Source organism: Heliangelus exortis, chromosome 17 (genome assembly GCF_036169615.1).
Source record: "Heliangelus exortis chromosome 17, bHelExo1.hap1, whole genome shotgun sequence".
NCBI classification, from domain to species: domain Eukaryota; kingdom Metazoa; phylum Chordata; class Aves; order Apodiformes; family Trochilidae; genus Heliangelus; species Heliangelus exortis.
This window is the reverse complement of record NC_092438.1, coordinates 12,003,676-12,018,989: the sequence shown is the minus strand read 5'-3', so window position 1 is coordinate 12,018,989 and position 15,314 is coordinate 12,003,676. Positions and strand designations below refer to the sequence as shown.

Sequence of the window (15,314 nt, the reverse complement as noted above, 5' to 3'; positions counted from 1 at the left end):
TATGCCCGAATCAGCCCAGCCAGTGAGGCTGCTCAAGAGAAAAGGCCTGTGTCATTTCTCCAGATTTGTGAAATCTGAGAAGTTTGAAAAAAAGGCCGAAGAAAAAAGAGGTGAAGGCAGCCGCTTGCAGGAGGCAGAGCCTGCCCGCAGATGGAGCTCTGTACCAACAACAGCTCTGCCAGCGAGGATCCAGCAGGCACAGCCGCTCAAAGATTCTCTCCTTGAACGTTTCAGAAGGGCCCTGTACCCTTTTTTCAATTTAAATGGTTCAGATTTAGGAAAAAACCTTGTACCTCGACAGATCAACTGGAAGTACAGCCCACTGCTGTACACAGCAAACCTCCAGCTGCACAGGGCCAACCCTGCAAGACAGAGCAGCTGTACTGGTGTAACTGGTGTGTCTCATCCCTGAGGATGGTAAACACTGAATCAGACCATAGCTGACTACACCTGGGTTTTGGAGCAGTCAGCCAGAGGCTCACGTACTCGAATCACCTATTAGAAACCTGTTCATTACAATACTTGTCACACAGGCTCCTGTCTGAAGAGTTAACAGGTTGGAGAGATAGAAAACAATGTGACAACAGCTGGGGTAGAAAAAAAAAAAATGAGCTGGAAGCAAACAAGTACACAGAGCAGTAAAAGGGAAATGGCAGGGAAGAAACAATATTAGGAGGAAAACTAACACAACAAACAGATTTTTTTCCTTAGCATGAAGCCTCATTTCTAAGCATGAAAGAAAAATTAAATTAGTAATTTAAAAGGATGTTCTAACAGCATTTGCCTATTTCTAGAAAAAAAAAGTAACACATGCACTATTTTGAAGCTTTGCATGAATTAATGACAACTTATTTTATTTACACTCATGTATTAGAGGTCACTTTTCTTACACACACTTCTTTGGCAACCTAACTAATCCAATGCCTGTGGTCTCCTTTTGGAAACACCTCACCCAGGAGCTGCTAAGATTTTAATAGTTTTATTCATTTCTTCTTACCAAACATTCTTCAAATCCTAAGAATGCTCTCTCACGTTGCATATATGAACATGATGGATACATGGCTATACACCAGATATTGGGTATATAAAAACAGGACTACTGTGCACAGAGCTATTTTGAAGCATTAAGGAGACAAAATTGTAGCAGACTGGAAAAGTGGTTTTGCTCTTACCATCTGTCAAAGTAATAAAGAAGTACAGTCCTTCCTGTAGTCCCATTTTCAGAGGTTTTCCTTTTCCAGCCTTTCTCCAGTCAAACATATCCAAGGCCTTCTCATCACCACCCACAGCTCCTTTTGCCAGCTGCACTAAGTCCCTGCAAACAGAGATACTCAGTTTCCATCTCCTTACACAACAGAGTACTCACCATCTTGAAGGATGGATAAGCAGATAATAAGCCATATTGTAAAGACAAAATAAAGATGTTTCATATGCTGATTGGCAAACTCAAAAAGACCCAAAGGAAAATGTTAAGACTAGTTTCCATGTGCATGGTTTCACCTTTTTTTTGCATAAACAAAATAATTTTTACAGAAATGTGAAACATTAGTAGTGGCATAAACAAGGAATTTTTTTTATTTTTTTTTTACCTCAGCTGTTTCCTATTTCTTGCTTGGAGAGGAAAGAATTAAAAAATGTTTAAGAACTGATTTGTAATGTCACTAATCTTGCCAATAATTTCATGGATAATTGTGCTTCCAGTGTGGTTTCTGCTTTTCACAGTCAGCAACATAGCCAGTTAGGAGAATCAAAGGAAGGAGTCAACAACAGAGATAAAGACAAAAGGAGATGATCTGTTGCTGCATACAAGACACAATTAGCCAGCTACTAGAGTAGGAGAAGAACCTGGAAATAAAGGACAGTAAAGAGAAGAGTCTTTTTAATAAAAGGTTTGTTTATGAGTAGGATTTTCTTTTTGTGGAACAAAAGACGTGCTCGATCCAGCAGTGCTCTGATGAGGCACAAGACTTACTCGCCAGGAGGGGGCGGTCGAAAGACACAGAGAGACAAACATTTTCCATACTGCCGTTTCAGCAGGGCAGGACTCAGCACTCTGCCTTGCTGGTCCACTCGCCATATAACCAAGAGGCCATGCTAAAAAAGAAACAAAACAAAACAAAACAAAAAAAAAAAAAAAAAAACAAAAACAAAAAAAAAAACAAAAAAAAAAAAACAAAAAAAAAACAAAAAAAAAAAAAACAAACCACCAGTTAACTCGTAACATTTTGCCCACAATGAGAATCCAGCGTCCAGCTACTCGATGCACATTTTCCTTTCATTTCTGAAAAGAAACACCTTTCCTTTCATTTAGTTGACACAGAATATGCTACTCTGCAAGCAGCATATACAAAAGTTCAGCACATGCTGAGATTAGACAAACTTTTGGTTCAACTGATAAAACAGCAATGAGTGCTGTTGAAATAGTTAAAACACCGAGATTTTGTTTTATTCCTTAATAGTTTTAATTTGTACTTAAAGAGAAGAAACCTATCTCCTCCACAACCCTCCTTTCTCCCAACAATCTATTCCATAATCCTCTCCCAAGCCTTGCAACACTTGTGTTCCACGTGAAACACACATATGGCATTTCAGTTACTCACCCCATCCCCAGACACGAGGCAGGTACCATTTGTACTCCAGTTCAGGACTGTGATTTTGGTGTCATGGCTTGCTGGTGCAGTGTGGTGCTCCTTGTCTTGCTTGTTAAGTATCACAATTTCTCCTGTCTCCCAGCCTACTGCAAGAATGGGTTTGGAAGGGTGCCAGGAAAGTGATGTGACCTGAAAGCTTCTCTCCAGGTGTGCATCAGACACATGTTCTCCCTGCAAGGGGAAATAAAGTGCAAACTCATTACAATGGAAACTCAGTACAAGGATGGAGCTAAACCTTCAGATTTGCTCCCAGTCAACAAGTTCTTTTCCTGTGATAAAGGACTGGGATGTAATAGAGCTTCCTGCAAGAGGTATCAAGTGGCCACACAAATTTTCTTTTACAGATACTTTATGTGTGCTTAAAGATGTGCAGTACATCCACTTGAAAACTGTTGATGAAAAAATGGCAGTGTTAAGTGATTGCCTTGCTCTGAGTACCAAGCTCACTGAGTACCAAGCTTTGACTCTTGCATGAAGGATAAGAAGGCTTCCAGAACATTTCAAGATTAAAGCAAAAGAAAAAGAATAAAGTACCTCACTGAGGACACAGGATAATCAGCTCTTAAATGTAGCTCCTCTTTTGTGCGTGGCTTGTAATAATATTTCAGGCAGATCATTTAACTTCTGTGTTTATTTGGATGACAATTTCTCATAATACACTTTGAAAATAATACATTTTATAGGCTACTCATATTTACAGGCTTTGATGTTTCCAGTAAGTCTGCTGCTAGATAGTTTCTAGGAGCATTCTAGATAATTTCTAGTACTAAACAGCACGTTTTTTCCTGAAAATAATGAAAAGCACAGTCCTGCACAAGCCTCTTATGAAAACCTTTGAATATGCAATGGAAATGTCTGTCTACAGGCAGAAACCATACTAGGAAACAACCTACTCAAATGGAACAGGCTGAGTCTAGCAAATGAGCTCAGTCTCAAGGTGCAGGAATTATTTTTTTTTCCTCTACATTTCTTAGTAGATTTTATATACTGAGAGATTAAAAAAAGCAACATCTGTCCATTTTACTTTTAAGCCTGAAATTCTCATACTGAAGAAGGAAAATCCAAGTTGGAAACCATCACAAACAAGACTGAGAAACTGTAAAGTATTGAATTTCAGTGGAAAGATCAATTTAATTTATGGCAGCATTTTTATAAAATAGATGTAATCAGTAGCTGAGGAATCCAACATGTCCAGCACAGGACATGGATAGTAATCAAAAATCAGAGGGAAGGATTCAAGAAGCATAAGTAAGGCTGCAAATACAGATAAAAAAACCCCATGAAGTTTCAAACCAGCAAAATGGTATCAAGCCCAAAAGCCAAGTTGCAGATTATTCACCTTTTCCAGGTAGATATCCACACAGCCCCCACATGCTGTGCTGATGGAACCAACAGCCAGGAGTGGATGAAGTGGGTGCCATTCTATATGAGAGGGGGAAGCAACTGAATCAGGAGCTTCTGTTCGATGATCCACATACACAGCCATAACAGCAACAGGTGTCACAGGCTGCAAACCTGCACAAGGAAAACAAACATTTCCAACTGGTATGCTTAAGTATATAATATAGGTACACTATTTAGATATCCAGTGTTATATATAATACATGTACTCTATAGAAATACTAAATATGCTTTAAAACGGGGAAAAAAATAAAGCTACAGCAGCATCTTGTTAACACACTACACAGACATGAAAAGGTCAAAGCTGTATTTTTCAAAAAACTAGGAGAAATACTGAGTGCTGTAGTCTACAGATACATGGTGCAAAGACTAATAGCAATCTCTCAGCTGGCTGGGCTGGCTTATTTCAGAGGACTCTGAAATAATTCAAAATTTGCCAGAAAGTTACTGCCAGTACTTCAGACCCAAAGCTGTCAATTAACATACAGACTGAGCACTTCTGTGTTGGAAAGTCTCATATCTGAGCTTTCAAAATAGGTTTTAACAGTTGTCACCATTGACATTAGGCAAGATTAGGTTAAGCCATGCTGTTACCTACTTTTGAACCATTATCTACATTTAAAAATCCTCAATAAGTGCTGATATTCCAAGGAAAAGAACCTGAGCCGTGTCAGAAATGGAGGAAGTCATTAAGAAGCTTTAAAATCTTACATACAGGGATGGTATGGGGGATTTGTGTTGTGTTCTCATATGGCCCAGCACAAGCCAGGTCTGGGCCAGGCCTCATACACCCATTCTAACTTGACCCCCTGCTCAGGATGCCAGGTTTTTTTGGCAAATCAAGTCCTATTTCAGCATCTTTCAGCTTAGAGGTCATCTACCACCACCACAGGGAGCAATGCAAATTAATAACTAGCCACTCTCTCAGAGCAGGAGCAAAGGATTATGTTTGTCTACACCCAGCAACACAGACCTGCATGAAATTTCACAAGTCAGTAATTTTATGAGAAGGGGAAGATTATCCTTTGATATGGGGTGATTTCCCTCCAAGTAGACCTCTCAAATCCTTCCTTAACTTACAAGTTGAGAGAGTATTAAACTAAACTGCAAACCAAATAGGTTTTATTTGTTTGGTTGAATTTTCTGGGATTTAGGCAGGTAATGTCAAGATTCCTCTTGCTACAAATGACAGCAATGACCCAGAACACATGCACATATTTCAAGTCCAAAAAACCAAACGCACAGTTTTATGCTCTGTATGATAAAGCTGTCAGCACATCCAGCATCTACAGGAGGCTGATTATGGTTAGGTTCACTGTTCTTGTGGAAATGCTGCTGGCCACAAGCTGACCAGAAAGCCCATCACAAAACACATTCATAAAACAATTTTTCTGGATGCATTGCCATGACGTTTCCCTGACAGGACTTGGCAGCTACCTATGCAAAAGCACAGTTTTCCTCGTAATCCCTACCTGTAAGAAAAGTGCTTTTAAATTTTAAAATGCTTAAGATAGCTACAGAAAAATATCACAATACAGTTATGCTACAAAACGATGGTTAATGACTCAATACTAGTTTTCACTGGATAGTAAAACAGGAAAAGCGATTAGGAAAAATCTGACTAAATCCTGACGCCGCACAGAGGGAGGTGAAGTGAGAAAACAGGCCGGGGTAAGCCCAGCCCGCTCCTCCAGCACTTCTTCTGGCCCAAGCCTACGCGGGTCGCCTCGGCCGCGCCGCCACTGGCCCGCACAGCACGAGGGGCTCCGGGAGCCCGGCACAGCCCGCCCGGGGCGGCTGCCACCGCTCGGTCGCGGGGAAAAGGCGGTCCACACCGCCCGCCCCTGCTCGGGGTACCGCAGGCAGCGGCCCGGCCTCCCCGGAGCCTCGGGCTTTACCGCCACCCACCTCGCTCTCGCAGGCCGGGTCCAAACCGACCGAGAAGCGGCCGGCCAGGTCGCTGCGGGCTCCCGGCGCCTTCGCTCTAGCCGCCGCCACCCGCCCGCCCGCTCTGACCGGCCGGCAGCCCCGCAGCGCGGTGCCGGCGCGGAAGGCCGCGCTCCCTCCACGATGCTTTGCGTTACCCCTGGCAACGGAGAGCGCCTCAGCACCCAATTCCCGCCCTGCATCCGGAGAGTCACGGAAAGAGACGGAGAGTGACGGAAAGAGCCGGCGAGGGACGGAAATCGCCGAGCGCAGCCGAGCCCTCAGCGTCCCGGGCGCTCCGCTATGGCTGTCCGGAGCCCCCGAACGGCGCCTGGGAGATCCGCTGCCATCAGCCCAGGGCCGGGAGCCGCGGGGGGCTGCTCCTGAGGGCCCAGCACCCCGTCCCACAGCCAAAACCTCCGGGCACGGAGCTGCAGAACTTAAGCCATGTCTCCTGTAGCTTTTTCATCACGTTTTAATTACGTTTTGCCTTGCAAGGCATCAGCTTCAGAGTCACTCATGGCATCTCTCAGTGGGTTCTCGGACTGACATCATCACTGCCTCCCTCAGGAGCAGCTCCCAGCACAGAGCCAGTAATTCATTTCTTGGCTCTCCCCAGCCGAGTATTTTTGCTGCTTGTGCTCACAGTATTTTTGAGATCAGACTTGAAGCCGAGTATATGAGCATACTATGTGTGAGATGCTAATGAGGAAAGCGCTGCAACTACAGAGCACAATCACATCGAATACAAGGCCACGAGGACCCTCAAGCAGCAATCCTTTGGGAGGCTGGAATGCAAATCATCTAAAACACTCCACTGTCTCTGCTCGAGTGACCATTTTTACAGCTTTATTGGCCTGGTTCAACATTACCAATTCTGCCCAATAACCAAACTACCTACCAAACTTTCCCTACTTGTGCCTAGCAGGGAATCTAAGCTCCCTGCCCTCCAATATTCAGAAGGGATTATATCCTGAACAGACAAACTAGCAGGGCACCCCAAGATCTTCCCTCTACAGTTCTGAGCTCATAAAAGATGCCTAACAGCTCTGAGCTCCTCAAGTCCCTGGTCAGTCAAATAACTGGCTTCAGCAGTGTAATCACACCCTGCATTTCATCCCTTCCTCTAAGGGGTGCATGGTTAGGTGCTTCCTATTTAGAAAACCATAAAGGATTAACAACAGCAGTGTGACCTTCATTTTAAATCCTCTTACTTGAATGGGAAAGAACTACTTCAGTAACACCAAAATCATCCATTATCATTTGCCAGATGAAACAACTTAAAGGCTGTTTAAGAACAAGGGAGTTATGAACTAAGCACAGCAACTTCTAAGTAACCTAAAAGCAAAAGACAACATACATATTGGTGGCTTTCACAACTAAAGATCTTTGGAAAAGTAACTTTGTGCTATAATTAATGTAATGATCACCCACATTAAATGCAAAATTAGAATCATCTCAAAATAAACCAGAAGTATTAACTTTTTCCTGCTGGAGAATTCTGTGTTGCTTTCTATTAAGTGTCTGCTACTCATACCTTAAAACACACAAGCTGTACAACAAATCCAAGTTAGTGTTCTTGCCCAGTCTAGAAAACCATGGCAACAAACACTTGAAAGATTATTTGCATTTTGGATCTGTGCAGGTCTGCCAAAGCATTACCATGGACCCTCCCCACCATCAAATAAGAACGAATGCAAGTTCAAGTGTCTTTTGACATCTCAACCTACCCCCTGCCTCTCAGCTCTTGTCCAACTCCTTTTTATTCAGTTGTTCTTTCACAAACATTTACACACATGAACAATTTCACACCTTAGCAGTCCACTTGAGGCAATGGGGCTTATTCAAGCATACGAAGTTATTTACATACAGAGAATGGAAGCCTTCAACTCTGAGCTCTTTGGGGTACTGAACATATCTTCATGTCTCTTTGCAAAGCACCATGGAAATCTATGGCGCTGTAATGGTTCTGTAGATGGATCATTTCCTGTCAGTATTGTTAAATTTGGTTGTGGTCTGCACAAGTGGCAAAAGTGAGCCATAATAGCTTGTGCTGCATTATAACAAAACTGTAAACTACTAGCTCTAAAAAAAGCCCACTTCATTAAAATGTGGAGTTAAATGCAGAGCTCCACAGATTGAGCAATTTGACTTTTGTTTACTAACTGCATTTATACCAATACACTTGGTCACTCACAGCTACACTTTACAGTATATTTATAGGAGATGATGCAGAGCCCAAGGCATGTTCAAGTTGAGTTTAACATCATAATTACTTGCAACGATTTCCACGGAAGCCCAATCTTCTGCAATTTCGATGCCAGTTTAAATTGTTAAGTCATTGATTTCTAAGCTACAGCTTGTGAGGATCTTCCCCAGAACTAAGGCATCCTTTCCTGCTATGATAGTCCCAGTTTCAAAAAAGAGATCTAATGTTCTTTACACAAAAAGATTAAAATCTCACACAGTACCAGCTGTAGCATTTTTGGACATTGTTCTTCCTAGCAGCTAACCTGAAGACACCACATAGAAGTAAGAGAGAGCAGCATCTGAAGAACAGGCCAAAGCATTAAAGTTGACTAATGTTAACTCAAACAATTTTAATTCCGAGTATCAGTGAAAAACCTTTTTAGTCCTGGAGACAGCTTATTTAAAAAGATTTAAAAATCCACTTAGAGGTACTTACACAAATGCAACCTCTGCAAGATAAGCTCAAAAACTCTAAGCGCTCCCGAGAGGTTTCACATTTATTTCATGTATGCTATTTGTAACTTTTATGAACCGTGAAGCACTTTCTAGCAACCTAAACACCTGAACCAGAGGGGAGCTGCCCAGAGAAGCCCAGGCCCCCTCAGCCGCACGCCGCCATTTTGAAGAGCTTCGGCTGCTCAGAAGCTGCCGCAGCCCGGCCTTGAGGCTCAGCTACGTTCCCGGGAGTTTTCTTTTTCCTAAGTACCGCTAAAACCAACAGATCAGCAAGAAGGGGTTGGGTTTTTGGCTGACACCAAGCCCACACGGCTGCTCAGTGCCAAGAGCCGCAAGAGTGAAGGGCACAGCCGTGTCTCAGGTGAGGTCTCACCGTGAAGAACTCGGGGTGGCGGAGGTCAAGAGGGAGAGCAGGGCTCACGTTTCGCCGGCTCTAAAAGCAGGGGAGCAGCCTGATGGGCAGCGATGCTCCGCAGGGCGAGGCGGAGCTCGCCTTGAGCCCGCGGAGGAGCCCCGCATTGCTTTTATCACCTGTCTAAGAAGCTGAGGTGGCCGGCCGGAGAGTGAATCAAATGAAGGAGAGCAAGGAACAGAGGCAGCGCCTGACTCTGAGGAGCCTCCCAAGCACCGCTCAACGGCTCTGTCTCGAGCCGGGCTGGACCAGGGGAGTTGTTGTCTCCTCGAGGGCAATAAATAAACCGCTGCATGCAAATCGCCGGCCCGCTGACCAATGGGAGCCCCGGCCAGCTCCAAGGCCACAGCCCTACCGCCCTCCATTGGTTTTCCCTTCATCCAATCAGCAGCCAGCTCTCGGGATTCGCCCCGCCCTCTGACGGTCACCGGCGGCCGCCTCTTCCTCTGCGCTCCGCTGTCGTCACCCGCCCCGCGACGCGCGTTGGTTGGCCGGCTCGGGGGTAGCGGCCCCGCCTCCCTGTTGGCGCCGGCCAATGGGACGCCTTGTTTGTGGCCCTGGGGCGGGGCGTTCCGGGGCGCTCAGCTGTGCCCGCGCGCCGCGTCCTGCCCCGCCCCCGCGGCCCGGCGCAGGGTGACGAGGAAGCGGAACCACCGCGGCCGGGAGCCCAGCGCGGGGCCGGGGGCGGCGGCGGCGGCGGCGGCGGCCGAGCCCTGGGTGCCAGGAGGCGGCGGGTCCGGACGGTGTCTTTGAGACCTTAACCGTAGGAGGCCGGTGGCGCTGCGACCGCGGCCGCCGTTTCGGAGGAGTCCGGAGGAGAGCGGGTCGTCTCCGCGGCCGGGAGCGGGGCTGCCGCCGCCAGCAAAGCTGGGCGGGCCGCTGGGGTCCGCGGTGGTCGTAGAGCGCGCCGGTCTCCTCCCGAGCTGGCGGGTCCGGGGTGCAGCCTGGGGGTGCCTGTGGCTGCGGGTGCCGGATGAGCCGAGGCAGCCGCGGGCGAGAGAGCCGGAGCGCGGAGGCTGCGCGGCGGCGTTGATGCGGCAGGTGAGACCTGGGGAGGGCGGGGGAAGCGGTGCCCGGGAGGGTTGTGCGGGTCCTGGGAGGGGCGCGGCCCGGTTCTGCAGCCCAGGTGCGGCGGTGCTGGGGTTTGCGGGGGTTTCACCGCACCCTGAGGGGGGAAGCCCCTGGTGGGAGGCAGAGGGAAGGGCCGGCGGCTGAGTGTGAAGGTCGAGAGGAGCAGAGCAGCGAGGCTGGAGTGTTCCTCTTGAAGAAAAAGCAGGTGCCATGTGAAAACACCAGGAGAAAGCAAATGAAATGGGTAGAGTGGGTGCAGGGCAGTGCTGGAGAGTTTCGGCAGGACGCTGAGGGGCCAGGTGTTGGGAAGTGGGGAACATGCTGGGATTTGCTGCACTGTCTAAGTAGCTGTCCCCAAAATGTGTTTCTTTGGTATCCCCCGATTAATTGCTGAGGGTTGCATTGCTTAATTTGCCCTCATAAAACTGAACTTGAAATCGAGGAGAAGTGAAGTCAGTCAACCAAGTGAAGTCTGCAAGCACAGACTGTCAGGTGGAAAAATTCTGCCCACGAAATAACTGAAAATGTTGCAATTTTTATAATGTTAAGAACAACTTTCTTATGTCAGGTGAATAGTTAACCAAGTTTTAATATGAGTTTAGATTAAATCAGTTAACTGAGCATTTGCAAATAATGGAATGTTGCCCAATATAGTTCTAAACTGGTAGATTCAGTGGTATAGCAGAAAATCATTACATGTATAATCATTACATATAACCAAAAGTGTTGGTTTAACAGTAGCAATACAACCCGTAAACTAATCGCACAAATTCCTATGCCATATAGTGCTGATGCATCTTGGTTTTTTTTAACCTTGTTATTCTGGTGTCAGCCTAACCTGTAGCAATTTCATTTTTTATTTGTGATATTCAGAATTTCCTTCTCTTGTTGCTTTTTGTCTTTTCCCTTAATTGAAGTTGGACTGTGGCTCCCTGGTTTGGTGATAAGGCAGCTGCATTGCAACTGCTACTTCTTTCTGTTTTGCTGGATTTTCTTTCTTGGAAGTTGACTTCTTTTAGGTATGGTATCATTAGTGTTTCTACAGTCTAAGGAAAAGAACAGGTTTTTGGTTTTAGCAGGTAATATTATTTAATGCCTTGAGCTTTTGTCCGTGTATCTAGTGCCTTGTTCCGAGTATGTGGAAAAAAGGAAAAAAAGAAAAAACAAGCAAAACCCCCGAAACTTTAGAGTTGAGAGGATTTATAAGGTTAGACACAGAGTGAGGAGGGGTCATCCCAGTGTCCAGTCCAAGTGTTAGTTTTGGAATTAAAGTTGTTTAGCAGTGTCCTATCTCAGAAGTCCAGGAGTGGCTCCCTAGGACGTGACGCTTTAAAACTTTTTTTTGCTTGGCCAAGAGGTCACAGCATCCCCATGAGCTGGACGGGCCCCATCGAGGTGATGGGGAAAAGCTCCTGCAGATGCCTGCGGAGTTTGCTGCCCTTCAAATGTTTAGAAAAAAATATATTTCAAAAATGAAGTGGGTCACATTAATTAAAAAAAAAATCGAAGCAAAACACAAACGGGCTGGAAGGTGGTGGCAGAGCCGGGCAGAAGGTGGTGGCGGCGGCGGCGGGGCCCGGGGCCGTGTCCCGGCGGGGGCCGGCGGTGACAGGCGGGGCGGAGGGGGAGGCAGGGGCTGCCCCGGGGAGCAGCGGAGAGGTGCTGGGCTCTGTCGGGGGTGGGGGCGGAGGGGGAGCTGGAAATCTCGGTAGCCTCGGCCAGTCCCAGCCCCAGAGACACACACACGCACACACAGAGGAGGAGAAGCCGCCGCCGCCGCATCTGGGAACATGAATCCCCTCTCCGCGGCAGGTCGGATCACTTCGGCTCCATGGTGAGGAGAAGGAAGAGCCCGGCTGGGCCCCAGGAGCCGCGGCATGGGTAGGATGGGGGGCGAACAGCGGCCCGGCCCGGCCCGGCCGCGCTGCTCCGCTCCGCAGGGCTCGGCGCTGCCTTTCCTCTCGGCGGCTGTCGAGCGCTTCCACACGCCCGAGTTTGGCTGGGCGATTTCTCCGCCAAAGGCGCCCCGAATCCCTTCGGGAGATTGCCGGAGGGCTGCCGGGGGAGCCCGGCTGCCTTTTGGGCCGGTTTGGGGGGGTTCCGGCAGAGCTTTCCCCCTCCCGCCCTCGGCACAGGTTGTTGGGTCGGGACAGCAAACGAAAGGGGATTTAGTAACAAACAACGGCGGCCATGTTGAGAGGAATTTCTGCAGCTAAACTTCTCCCCTCTCAGCCCAGGGATTTCTCTCCCTCTCTGGGGGTCTCCCTGGGCTGCCTTTGAGCCCCTCTCTTTTCTCTCTCTCCTCCCCAACAGGATGACAGTGAAACTGGGAGAGAGCAGCGGGGAGGAAGGGGTGAAAAAGCTGGGCAAGAGAGCAGGAGGAGATGAGGAGTCCCTGGAAGAAGAAGGGGCAGGAGGAGGAGGAGGAGAGGCAGCTCCAGGCAGCAGCAGCACAAAGAAAGATGAGAAGATTATTAACAACACCACGAACAGCAGCCCCCCACCGAACCCCAGCTTGTCGCAGGCCCCTGCCTCCCTCCAGCCCTCCCACAGCCAGGACCAGCATCATTTTCTCAGGTCCAGCGTCAGACCTCAGAGCAAGAGGCTGAAGAAGGATTCCCAGGCATCCTCTTCAGTTGGCAGCAGCACTGCTGCAAAAGGCAAAGGTACTGTACCGTGGCACCCTTAAAACATGTGAGCAATGGGGGTGCTGGAGGGGGGAGTCACCTCTGGGTTTGGGGGTTATCATTCTTCTCCTGTAGATGCCATCTTTTGTTTGCTTTTGGGGAAGGGTTTTGGGGCTTGTTTCTCGCGGTAGCAGAATTCTTCTTTGTGTCCCAAGGCTTCAGCTTCTCTGCTGCCTGCTATGCTCTGTGGACTTGCAGAAGTGGGGGGTTTGGATGTGTTTGTGGAGAGGAAGGAATCCCCATTATTGGGGCAAACCTTTAATTCCTGCATTTCATCTCTTGTGAGTTTTAGGAAATTCCTGTGTTTTGGTCAGGAAATTAGGCTCTAGCTAGCTGTGTATTCAGGTGGCTGCAGTGTGAGTCCTGTTCTTGGATAATAACAAAATAGTCATCAGGTGCTAGTTAAAAAGGGAAAAAAAGACAACACAGGAGACATTGGTGATTTCCCCCAATTATTTCCACAACTGTTTTACCTGAAGAACTGTTTTGGAAATAGCTATGAAATACAAAATTAACATATTTGTTTCTAAGGTCTTGTGCATCCTGCATTACTTTTTCAGAACAGTTCAGGCATTTTGATGTAATTTGAGTTTTGATTAAGATTTTTTTTGTGTACATCTGAATGTCTATTTGTACACATATGCTTTTTCACTTTAACACTGGAGATAAGAATTTTATTTGTTTCAAAGCTGTTCTTTATGTGAGTAGCTTGAAGACACCAGAGATACCTGAATATCTTGGTGCTGTTGTGTGTACTCAGCAGTTGTTACTGGGTGGCACCTGGCACTGGAGTTGAGCTGCACTTGAGACTAACAAAAGTAAGTGGAGTGCTATTTTCAGTTAATTTTCAAGAAAAACAACACGAAGATTTCTTTAACATTTGAAATAACGAAGTTTACTCTTCCCTGTGAAAGTGAAATAAAACTCCATGTAGTATAAATGTGTCTTGGAGATCACCTCACTCTTTGGTCCATCACGGTGATATCCACACACTGGACAGTGAGATAGACATTACAGGTTGGGGTAGTTTTATATTACAGTAATAAAGCAGTGCAAACTGGGATATTTTAGTTACTGCCATATCCCAAAAAATTCCTTAGCTCAGTTTCTTGACAGTTCATACAACTCATTAAAGTATTTTTTAATACCTTCAAAGATCCTCCGCAGTCGCTTGAACTTCTTAAGTGAGGAACTCCTAAGTGTGATGTTGGAGGATAGAACAGAAAGGTAGACATACTTTTTCTCCCAGTTGCATTAGATCAAATAGACAGATGGAATACTCAGGAGTGTTTAACTCTGGATAATTATTTCAAAGGCTGTAAACAGTATTAAATGTGAGGAGGTGTTTACACGGAATACCCATTGTCCATGGTTGAGAAGTCAAATATGTGCATTTGAAATTATCCCGTTGCTTTGAAAGTGTGAAGAAAATATCTGGGTCTTTGTGCACGTGTATATTCTTTTTCATGCATCTGTACATAAACATACATTTCCAATTTTAGAGCAGCAGAAAAAATTTTAGCTATGTCTGTCAACACAACTGAAAAGCAAATTTAATTTCATTTGCAATTCAGATTTCAAAATAACCCTAGTGAAATTATATACAGAACAGAAAATAATAATTTCAGTAGTTGGTCTTAGGTAATGCTGGTGAACACTGTACCTGACTTACATTGTCAGGTTTGGGGAAACTGCTTAAATTATTGGTAGTCAGTGGTAGAGTCGTAGTTGTGCTTTGGCTTTTTGAGTTTTAAGAGCAGCCACAGCTCTGTCTGGACAGGTTAGATGTGAATGCATTCAAGTTGTTTTCTCTGATAGGGTTGAGATTATAACTGTCAGATCTTGGAGAACAGAGCCACGAAGTGGGATCCTTTCTAATCTGAGTTCTTTACATTCAGGGATGCATACTAAGAGGTTCTCCAGGCTTGTCTGAATTCTCCCTAATGGAATGTCTTGTGATCAGAATTTATACGGCTTTGTGTTCCGAGTGAAGTGCCTTGCAGAGGTAGCTTCCAATAGGGAACTAATGGAAGGAGGAAGATTACTAATAAAGATTGGAGTTAAATCCTTCCACTTGCTGTCCCACCAGCTTTTTCTCTCCCCCTGTAAGTATAAAAACAATGAAAAGCTCAAATACACATGCTTTGGATCAGCTCTGAAAACAGCTCTGAAACAGCTTTTCCCTTTTCCAAGCAAAGGTGATTTTAACATTGGCCAGCAGGAGCATCTAGACTATGCTGACTTGGTCCATTGAAATCAGAAACTTGTTTTAGCTGCAGTCTTTCAATGATGCTTTGTAACCCTTAATTTTTTATTAAAGTGGTTCTGCTCTTAGATCTGTGTATTTTAAAGTGAACACTTTTTCAAAGGCTCTTAAGGAGTATAATCAATAAACCTAATTTCTTTCAAATTGTAGTTAGTCAGCAGGCATTGGCTTGTTCTAGTCATGTCTTAAAAGAA

At 46.0% G+C, this 15,314-nt stretch overlaps 2 protein-coding genes across 6 annotated transcripts in view; one reads left to right on the top strand and one right to left on the bottom strand.

The window, feature by feature from the left end:
• IFT140 (intraflagellar transport 140) overlaps positions 1 to 6,172 on the bottom strand; it is a 58,543-nt gene extending 52,371 nt beyond the window's left edge. Inside the window, exons 1-5 of one of the 2 annotated variants that reach the window (XM_071761165.1) lie at positions 5,961 to 6,172; positions 3,991 to 4,166; positions 2,601 to 2,822; positions 1,973 to 2,094; positions 1,173 to 1,315 (exon numbers count right to left, since the gene is read on the bottom strand). In XM_071761165.1, coding sequence (XP_071617266.1) covers positions 1,173 to 1,315; positions 1,973 to 2,094; positions 2,601 to 2,822; positions 3,991 to 4,137 — 634 coding nt within the window. In that variant the 5' untranslated portion in view covers positions 4,138 to 4,166; positions 5,961 to 6,172. The remainder of the gene's footprint in view (positions 1 to 1,172; positions 1,316 to 1,972; positions 2,095 to 2,600; positions 2,823 to 3,990; positions 4,167 to 5,960) is intronic. The other variant, XM_071761164.1, reaches the window with a different exon arrangement.
• A 3,828-nt stretch (positions 6,173 to 10,000) lies between these two features.
• CRAMP1 (cramped chromatin regulator homolog 1) overlaps positions 10,001 to 15,314 on the top strand; it is a 47,009-nt gene continuing 41,695 nt past the window's right edge. For 2 of the 4 annotated variants that reach the window (XM_071761519.1, XM_071761518.1), the window contains exons 1-2: positions 11,907 to 12,001; positions 12,481 to 12,833. In XM_071761519.1, the coding sequence (XP_071617620.1) occupies positions 11,958 to 12,001; positions 12,481 to 12,833 (397 nt within the window). In that variant the 5' untranslated portion in view covers positions 11,907 to 11,957. Of the gene's footprint in view, positions 10,138 to 11,905; positions 12,002 to 12,480; positions 12,834 to 15,314 lie in introns of those variants that run through there. The other 2 variants (XM_071761520.1, XM_071761521.1) reach the window with 2 other exon arrangements.